The sequence below is a fragment of the Tribolium madens genome, unplaced genomic scaffold (genome assembly GCF_015345945.1).
Source record: "Tribolium madens isolate multiple individuals breed KSU strain unplaced genomic scaffold, Tmad_KSU_1.1 Scaffold_20;HRSCAF=117;Tcas5.2_LG4, whole genome shotgun sequence".
NCBI lineage: Eukaryota > Metazoa > Arthropoda > Insecta > Coleoptera > Tenebrionidae > Tribolium > Tribolium madens.
In genome coordinates, this window is record NW_025400985.1 from 1798780 (window position 1) to 1809509 (window position 10730).

At 26.7% G+C, this 10730-nt stretch overlaps 1 protein-coding gene across 1 annotated transcript in view; it reads left to right on the top strand.

Annotated features, from left to right (window-relative positions):
• LOC123005679 (ATP-binding cassette sub-family G member 1-like) overlaps positions 1-10730 on the top strand; it is a 23387-nt gene that overhangs the window by 5271 nt on the left and 7386 nt on the right. The window contains exons 2-4 of the mRNA XM_044399533.1: positions 1008-1125; positions 1431-1614; positions 4779-5163. Of these exons, the coding sequence (XP_044255468.1) occupies positions 1008-1125; positions 1431-1614; positions 4779-5163 (687 nt within the window). The remainder of the gene's footprint in view (positions 1-1007; positions 1126-1430; positions 1615-4778; positions 5164-10730) is intronic.

Below are 10730 nucleotides of genomic sequence, written 5' to 3' on the forward strand. Positions count from 1 at the left end.
AATATTTCTAACTAACTAAAAAAACTGATGATGTAGAGAAATTGAGATAAATTATCAAGCTTTAAACAAGTAGAAAAATAAAAAATAGTTTTTAAAAGGAACCGAAAAAATCATATTTGAGAAGGTAGAAATTTTTTATTAGATGTAGAATAGCTAATATTAATGCATTTWTATTTTTATCTTTTTAAAAATATGTATTCTTAATATATAAAAATTTTTCCGGGGCTTGAGCCTCGTCTAAAAGGGTCTAGAATTTGCGAAAATATACTTTGAGGAGAAACTAGAGCAGATGAAATAAAAGAAACAAATGTCAAATAATTAAATGAAAAATAATCTCTTATTTATTTTTGTACATAATAAGAGGTTTGAATGTGTTTTGAAAAACAAAAATACCTATTGAAAACTTGAAAAAAACTGATAATAGTAGAAATATTGAGGTAAATTACGAGCTTGAAAAATAAAAGAATAACTTTTGTGGAGGAACTAAGAAAAGAAAAGTAAAAAAAGGATCAGGAACAATTTTTTATGAAAAATAATAAAATAAATAATAAAACAGAGTTGAGGAGGTAGAGAATCGTTGAGAATTGAATAAAAAAATTTGGGAAAGTAAATAATAAAACATTTGAAAAAATATACTTTGATGGGAAACTAGAGAAAATGACATAAAGTAAAAAGATACAAATAATTAAAGGAAGAATAAGAGAAAACAGTAAATGTTTCTAACTAAGTAAAAAAACTGAGATAAATTATCAAGCTTTAAACAAGTAGAAAAATAAAAAATAGTCTTTTAAACAGAACCGAAAAAATCATATTTGATGAGGTTGAAATTTTTTATTAGATGTACAATAGTTACTATTAATTCATTTTTATTTTTATTTTCTTAAAATGTATTCTTAAATGCTCGAACCCCGGTAAAAAGGGTTTAGATCCGCCACTGGTTTTGAAAAAATTTTCCCACGCTGAAAACTAGTTTACTCCGTTCTTGACAATTTTACATAATTTTCCAGGGCCAAGAGACCTTTTGCGCAAAGTGAATGGCGAATTTTCAGCAGGAGAATTAACAGCAATAATGGGCCCTTCCGGTGCTGGTAAATCCACCCTTATGAATATTTTAGCAGGATATACGTGAGTGTTTGTTATTTTAATTTTTTTTTTTGTGATAATTGCAACGAAAGGCGGCGATTTAGTCCGAGGTCATCCAGATTATGCAAAAATTAAAACGCATTCAAGCATTAATTAATTAATTAATTCATTGTTTAAGTCATTACAAATTGAATTTCAATAATAATTTGTTGGCATAAAATTGACTTGTTTGGTATAATGCGGTGATGAGCTGGGTACATGAGCACCGACTGTCTCAATATTGATCCAAATCCGGTGCATGTGTACTCAAAGTCGTACATTCGCACCGAATGGTTGTTTTGTTTCAGGAGGTCGGGCGTTGCAGGAAAGCTTCTTGTCAATGGTGAAGAAAGAGAAGAAAGTACTTTTCGGAAACAGTCGTGTTATATTATGCAAAATGACAATCTCCAGCCACTCCTCACCGTTCATGAGGCCATGACAGTGGCTGCAAATCTTAAACTTGGTGCGAAAAATAGAGAGAAGCAATCTAGGGTAATTTTTTTTTCAAAAAAAAAAATCTGTACCTGACAGCAACAACAGCCAAATTTAATTTTTTTCCAAAAAAAGTGGATATTTAATACACCTTCTAGCGCAAACAATGCATTAAATCTTGCAATCGGATTTAATTAACAAAATAACAGAAGTTGAAAAGAGAGGTGGATTGTATCTAAGTTAAAAAATATATTGTGGAACAAATCGTTAATAATATAATAGAACAGTGCCAAAAAATTTTAGGAATCTTTGGAAAACAAGTTTGTCATAGTAAAAAGTTTATTTCCGCTTGTACTCTTCAAAAAAGAGAAAATTCAACATAATAATAATGATTTTCATTTCCAAATTAATATGGAAAAAGTGAAAGTCTGCAAATTATTTTTTCTTAATTCATTGTTGATTAGTACTGGATTTTTACGTGAAGCTCTCAAAAATGTTTGACAACTGGAATAACCAGAGCTGATCAAAGAGGAAAGAAAATTCCCACAAACAAAACTCAAGATAATGTACAAATACATATAAAAGACAAATTAGAAAACTTTTTGAACTTTGGTAGCGCTTATTTTTTGTGTTTGAAAGCTAATTTATTTATGAATTGTATGATTTTTTTGGATTTAATTAACAGACATAGAAAAATTATATTTTAATACAAATTTCACAGAAATTTTTAAATTTCAATTTAGGGAGAAAAGCAAGAAAACCTTTAAATTTGTCATAATCACTTCTTCAATTTAGAAAAGAACGAAAACTCATTAGTAAAGCAAAATACTATAACCGGAGGAAAATCAGGACCAGTGTTGCCAGGTCTGGTAATTTTTATACTAGTTTAATGATTTGGTGAAAACTTTAGTAAAAATTCTAATTTCTGATGATTTTTTAGAAACGTGACTGTAGTTCCAGCAGAAAATTAATCTATTTTGATTTTTTTTTTGAGTATTCGCCCAAATGTTAGTAAAATTAATTTTTTTAATTTGATTTTTTAATTATTTATGTAATAAATTCAGTCAAGAGATGACAGTATTTTTTTGTATTTTTTTGAGTTGTTTTAGCCATGCAGACACTCAAATGCTAAATTTTCTCAAAAACAAGTTGAAAAATTGAGGGAGATTGTTTTTTAAATGATATTTCACTCAACAAGCTAAAAAAATCGCTAAAATGGGTCAAAAAGTACATTATTTTGCGCGTTTTAGTATGTTTTTAACCAGAAACAGAACTATTTTGCAAAATTTCCTTAAAAATAAGGGAAAATTTATCAAATTAGGCCAAAACTATTGTTATATTTGCATTTTTACAGTCCTTCAGCACGTTTTTGAAATACATTCAAATTTTTGCTAAAACCGACTGAGAAATTAGCAAATGATTAGATTGAACTTGATATCATTTTAGTTCGTTTTGGAACCAGAGACTCAATTATTTTGCAGAATATTGGTGAAATTTCACCAGATCTGGTGATTTTTATACCAGTTTAATGATTTGGTGAAAACTTTTGTAAAAATTCTAATTTCTGATGATTTTTTTAGAAACGTGACTGTTGATAGGTACAGCAGAAAATTAGTGTATTTTGAAATATTTTTTTAAAATCGAGTTTTCGCCCAAATGTTAGTAAAATTAACTTTTTTAATTTGATTTTTTAATTATTTATGTAGTAAATCCAGTCGAGAATGATGACACTATTTTTTTTTGTATTTCTTTGAGCATTTTGCACGTTTCTTGAGCCATGCAGACACCCAAATGCTAAATTTTCTCAAAAGCAAGTTGAAAAATCGAGACATAAATGATATTTTACAAGGTAAAAAATTCGCTAAAATGGGTCAAAAAGTACATTATTTTCAGTGTTTTAGTATGTTTTTGACCAGAAACAACTATTTTGCAAAAATTTTATAAAAACAAACCGAAAATTTATCAAATTAGGCCTAAACTAGTGTTATTTTTGCATTTTTTAGAGTGTTTCAGCACATTTGTAAAATACATTCAAATTTTAGCTAAAACTGACTGAAAAATTACCAAATTAGATTGAAATTTTAGCGTGTCTCGTTCGATTTAGTTTGCTTTTGAACCAGAGACTCACATGCTTAAACACAACAAAAACAAATCTAAATTAATGTCATTTTGTTTATTTCATTCGATTTAGCTCTTTATGAATGAAATTTTGTCAAAAAATAGGACAAAAAATTCAAAATACGGTCGAAAACAGAACTATTTTGCAAAATTTCGTTAAAAACAAACCGAAAATTTATCAAATTAGTGTTATTTTTGCATTGTTAAAGTGTTTCAGCACATTTGTAAAATACATTCAAATTTTTGCTAAAACTGACCGAAAAATTACCAAATTAGATTGAAATTTTATCGTATCTCGCTCGATTTAGTTTGTTTTTGAACCAGAGACTCACTTATTTTGCAGGATATTGTCAAAACAAGCTTAAACACAACAAAAACAAATCTAAATTGATGTCATTTTGTTTGTTTCATTCGATTTAGCTCTTTTTGAGTGAAATTTTGTCAAAAAATAGGACGAAAAATACAAAATATGGTGTTTTGTAAAACAAACAAAAAAAAACATCAAATTAATGTTTTAGCATGTTTTTCAAGAAAAAACGTATACATCGGGCGACTGTAAATGATTTGGTTTAAAATTTAAAATTTAATTTGACAAACTTGACTTTCAAATTCAAACGTCAAACTTTACCACTAATTCAGTGTTGCCAATAGATTTTTTGTCACCCGGTATTTCGCAAAATTTAATCAAAAACTAACCAAAAAACTATAGAATTAGACTAAATGAAATAGCGTTACCTATTTTTCGACCATTTAAGCACGTTTTTGAGTAGGTCTGCGATATTAAAAAAAAAAAAGTTACATAATCTTGTAGTGAAAATACAACTTTTCTACTTACTAAATATATTGTTAATAAAAATCATTATAAGTTAAATGCATTGAACAATAATTTAACCTTGCATATTGAAAAAAACTTTATATGTTTAGGGCGCTAAAGTAGTCCTTTTAGTGCCTATTATTACCTATAAATAAAACAAAATCAAATATCTCTTTGTTAAACTACTAAAATGGTTATTGGTTTCTTATTGAAAATTTTTGTTTTGAATTATTTTGAGTATTTTGGACTTAATGTTTTCGCTCTGAGGTACAGAACAATTTGTTGGTTTTAGATAAAAGAAATTTTGGAATCGATAAATTTGTGGGAGAATCGTAAAGTGAAAACGTGTTCTTTGTCCGGGGGACAAAAGAAGCGTCTATCTATAGCTCTCGAACTGTTGAAAAATCCTCAAGTTATGTTTTTTGACGAGCCAACGAGTGGGCTTGATAGTCTAACATCGAAACAGTGTGTTATGCTTCTGAAACAAATCGCTTCGACTGGTCGAACAGTTATTTGTACAATTCACCAACCAAGTGCTATGATTTTTGAAATGTTTGATCATCTTTATGCGGTGGCTAATGGCTTCTGTATTTATCAAGGAACGGTCGAAGGTCTTCTTCCGTATTTGGAACAAAACAACTTGAAATGTCCCCCGTATCACAATCCGGCGGATTACCGTAAGTATCATTGACTCACAACACACTTGCATCCAAATTTGGCTCTTATTGATAACGTTGATAAGGAAAAATTATCACTCATGCTCGGGTTTGCTTTTGTCTTACGGGACAAGGTCGTTAACACTTTTCCTGGTTATTGTGGGATTAATCACTGTCTCTTTGTTGTCTTTGTTTACAACTGAAGCGATTAAATTTATTGAGGACAAATTATTTCAAGAAATTGCGTACATTTTTGCTCGTTTGAATTTATTAATTCTTCAGGTTTTCTCGCTAAATAAATAATGTTTTTAAGGCAAGGTAAACGTGTCAATTACCGATGAAAAATTTCTACTGTTTAAATGACGCAAAAATTTACATTGAACTTCCATATTGCTCACCCAAAAATTGCCAGCTATGAAAATAAACTTCATTAAAACAAATAGTACAGACAACAACAACTATTTAGGAAAATAGTTTTTGAGACTGAATAAAACAAAGTTAAGTAAAAAGTGAAAAATAATACTTGAAATAAAATTAAGTGGAAAAAATAAGTAAAACATTGAAAACTTTAGGACGATTCTAGAAAATAATTAAGCTTTGAGTAGTAAACAGCAGACGAATTAAAGAAAACTTTTGAGACGAAATAGAAAAAAAAAAAAAAGATTTGAGATTGTAAAGTAAAGTAAATTAGTAGTAGTAAAATTTTGAAAAATAGTTTGAGAGAGAAGAGAAAAAATTAAGATTTGGGGAGATGGAATAATTTGCTTTTTGTTTTATGAAAAAATGAAACGCAAAAATTTTGCGGAAAGTTTTGCATGGTTTTAACAATTTTGTATTTTCAGGTGAATTAATAAAATACTTACAATAAAATAGAATACAATAAAGACTCTTAGATTATTGAGCTCCTTTAAAAAAATGTAAAATAGTTTGTGTAAAATTAAATAAAAAAGACAAATAAACATATTTAAATAAAAAAATAAATGAAATGGTATTTGAGGTAAAATTCAGAAAGTTCAATTAGTAAAAATTTAAAAATATTGGAGGAATTGAGGTAAATAATGAAGCTTTAAGTCGGTGTTTAAGTCAGTATTTTCAACCAGAAACTTGATTATTGCGACAATTTTTTTCAAAAAAGTTGAAAAACAGTTTTGTTTTTTTGCAAGATTTCACAAAACAGGATCGAAAATGACAATTTAGTTTTGTCTTTTTCATTTTTTTTTCAATCTAAAAATTCAACAAAGTCGACCAGAAACGGCGTTATTTTTGTTTYCAAGTAAATTAATAAAATACAGTACAGCAAAATAGAATACAATAAAAAAACTCCTTTTCATATTCGTGATGAATCATTTAAAAAATAAAAAAGCAGTTAAAAAAAGTTTACAGGAAGTAATTAGTAAAAAAGTAGTAAAACAGCATGTAAGAAGAAAGTAATGAATGTGAAATTAGATAAAAAAAAGAAAAATAAACATATTTAAACAAAACAAAAATAAGGGAAATGGTATTTGAGGTAAAATTCAGAAAGATTAATTAGTGAAAATTTGAWAATATTGGAGGAATTGAGGTAAATGAAGCTTTAAGTCGGTGAATTTGTAGAAGACAAATGAAAAAAATAGCCTTTGAGGCAATACTGAAAAAGAAAGACTTTTGAGGAGGTAGAAAATAATAAAGATTGACGAATATTAAGCTTTGAGGATAGATAGTATAAAATTTAGGAAAATATAGTTTGAGGGGAAACTAGAGAAAATTAAATAAAAATTAKAGAAAATAGTAAATAAGTAAAATTTGGTATTTGTAACTATACATAATAAGAGGTTGAATGTGTTTTGGAAAACAAAAATRCCTATTGAAAACTTGAAAAAAACTAATAATAGTAGAAAAATTGAGGTGAATTACCAAGATTGARAAATAAAAAAATAACTTTTGTGGCGGAACTAAAGAAAAAAAAAAGAATCAGGAAAAATGAAAAATAATTAAAAAAAAAAACAAATTTGAACAACATTGATTTAGGTTGATTTCTGGCCTAAAATTGAGCTAAATTGATTGCAAATAGTCAAAATCGCTTTATTTTGGCTGAAAAAAAACTTGAAAACTTGAAAAAAACTGATAATAGTAGCAGAATTGAGGTAAATTACCTAGCTTGAAAAAAAATAACTCTTGTGGCGCAACTAAAGAGAAAAGAAAAAAGAACTATTTAGGAAAATAGTTTTTGAGACTGAATAAAACAAAGTTAAGTAAAAAGTGAAAAATAATACTTGAAATAAAATTAAGTGGAAAAAATAAGTAAAACATTGAAAACTTTAGGACGATTCTAGAAAATAATTAAGCTTTGAGTAGTAAAACAGCAGACGAATTAAAGAAAACTTTTGAGACGAAATAGAAAAAAAAAGATTTGAGATTGATACTCTATAAGAAAATAATCTAAAAACTCAAACTGGTGTTTTTTATTTTATTTTTATTTTATAAAAAGAGTTACTTTTGTAACTTATTTGTGTATTTATTCAAAACAGATTTTTTGCCCCACAAGAAAAGTCTTGAGCAAGTAAATTAGTAGTAGTAAAATTTTGAAAAATAGTTTGAGAGAGAAGAGAAAAAATTAAAATTTGGGGAGATGGAATAATTTGCTTTTTGTTTTATGAAAAAATGGAACGCAAAAATTTTGCGGAAAGTTTTGCATGGTTTTAACAATTTTGTATTTTCAGGTGAATTAATAAAATACTTACAATAAAGTAGAATACAATAAAAACTCTTAGATTATTGAGCTCCTTTAAAAAAATGTAAAATAGTTTGTGAGAAGGAAATAATGAATGGAAAATTAAATAAAAAAATGCAAATAAACATATTTAAATAAAATAAGAAGAGAAATGGTATTTGGGGTAAAATTGAGAAAGATAATTACGTAAAAATTTGAAAATGTTGGAGGAATTGATAAATAATGAAGCTTTAAGTCGGTGATTTTGACAAATTAAAAAATAGCCTTTGAGGCAAAACTGAATAAAAAAAACACTTTTGAGGAGGTATAGAAAATAGTAGAGAAATTGACGAACAATAAGCTTTGAGGATTTGGGAAAATATACTTTAGGGGGAAACTAGAGAAGATGAAATAAAAGAAAAAAATGTCAAATGAAAAATAAGAGAAAACAGTAAATGGGTAAAATTTTGTATTTGTAACTATACAAAATAAGAGGTTTGAATATGTTTTTGGAAAACAAAAATAGCTATTGAAAACTTGAAAAAACTAATAATATTAGAAGAATTGAGGTAAACTACTAAGCTTGAAAAAAAAACTTTTGTGGCTGAACTAAGAAAAGAAAAAATTCCTATGAAAAATAATTAAAAAAACCAATTTGAGGAGGTAGAAAATCATAGAGAAATAAAAAAATGAGGGAGTAAATAATAAAACATTTAGAAAAACATATTTGAGGGAAAACTAGAGAAAATGAAATAAAGTAAAAAATGACATATAATTAAAGGAAAAATACCGTAATTTATTTTTTTGAGGAAGTAAATAGTAACAATTTAGGAAAATTCTCTTTGACAAAAAGTGAAAAAAAAGTACCTACTTGAAATAAGATTTGAGTTATAACTAAATAAAAAATTGAAAACTTTAGGAGAATACAAAATAATTAAACTTTGAGTGGTAAATTTATAGCAAACAAATAAAAAACGAAATTGTTGCGAATCACAAAGAAAAGATTTGAAGAAGTTAATTCATACTCTATAGGGTGCGCCAGAACTCGCGCCCCAGAAAAAAATGTAAGGTACGATATCAGGAACATGGAAAAAGATGTTAAAAAAATTCTATCTATGAAAATTTCGAAGTTATGAGAGTTTAAATTTTGCACTTTGACTCAATTTATTTCTGTTGGAAAAATAATTTTACAAGTTTCTTTGATCCTAAATTGTAACTCTGTTTAATGTTATTTGTGGCTTTTATTGGGAAAATTTTTGTACTTCATCAGTATCATTAAACAGACATAAAAAATGTCAAATGTTAAATTTTTTTCACAGATAGAATGCGGAAAATAAAATGTCCCAATGACAAATGAAAAATGTTTAAATAATTTGTTTGTAAATTATGACAGGAAACCGTAAACAATTTGTATGAATAAAACATTAACAACGTGTCTTTTTCGGATGTTTTGAGACGTTTCATTGAATAATTCAATTTGTTTAAATCATTATTTTAATATTTATAAAATAATTTTTAGACATCTAGATAACATAAGAACTGACATACGTCCTTAACTAGTACGCCTACTTGATAGAAAGACTTTTTGATTATTTATTCAAAATATGTTTAAGCAAAGTTCTTAGTTTAAACGTCTTGAGCAAGTAAATTAGTGATAGTAAAATTATGAAAATGTTTGAGACAAAACAGAAAAAAAAATAAGATTTGAAGAGATAGAATCAGGCCCAAATTCTGCAAGTAAGTAATCTAAAAAGCGGAACTGTAAAATTTGTTTTTTGTTTTACAAAAAAATTTAACGCAAAATAATTAAATCAATAAAATACAGTACACAAAACAAATACAAAAAGATGGAATTCAACAAAAACTTCTGAACCCTCTTTCATAATTTGTGATGAATTTTTTATACAGGGATCGTCAGAACTCGCGCCCCAGAGAAAATTTTCAAGAAAGGTAAGATTCCAGGAGCATGAAAAAATGGTTAAAAAATTCTATCTGTCAACAAATTTTGAGATTTATTTTTTGACATTTGACATTTTTTTATATCTATTTAATGATACTGATGATCTTGTTATGTTTTTTTTTACAATTATTTAGTAAAGGGACAAAAATTTTACCAATGTTATTTGTGGTTTTTATTGGCAAAATTTTCCTCTTTTAATAGCCTATAGCAAAAAAACTTGGAAAATTATTTTTCCAACAGAAATAAATAGAGTCAAAGTGCAAACTTTAAACCGTCATAACTTCGAAATTTTTATAGAAAATTTTTTTTTAACATTTTTTCCATGTTCCTGGTATCTTATCTTACCTAAAATTTTTCTCTGGGGCGCGAGTTCTGGCGCATCCTGTATATGAAAATAATCTAAAAACACAAATTGGTGTTTTTATTTTATTTTTATTTTATAAAAAGAGTTACTTTTGTGTATTTATTCAAAACAGTAAAGTCTTGAGCAAGTAAATAAGTATATAGTAGTAAAATTTTGAAAAATAGTCTGGGAGAGAAGAGAAAAAATGAAGATTTGAGGAGATAGAATCAGGAACAAAATCTGCAATAAAGTGATATGAAAATGGAGAATTGTCAAATTTGCTTTTTATTTTATAAAAAAATGAAACGCAAAAATTTTAATAAAAACGACTTTCTATTTTTACGTGAATTAATAAAATAAAATAGAATACAATAAAAATGAGCTTCTTTTCATATTTGTAATGAAACATTTAAATTTATATAACAAGGCAGTTAAAAAAAGTCTAGAGGAAGTAATTAGTAAAACAAATAGTAAAATAGCTTGTGAGAAGGAAGTCATGAATGTAAAATTAAATAAAAAAGACAAATAAACATATTTAAATAAAAAAATAAATGAAATGGTATTTGAGGTAAAATTCAGAAAGTTCAATTAGTAAA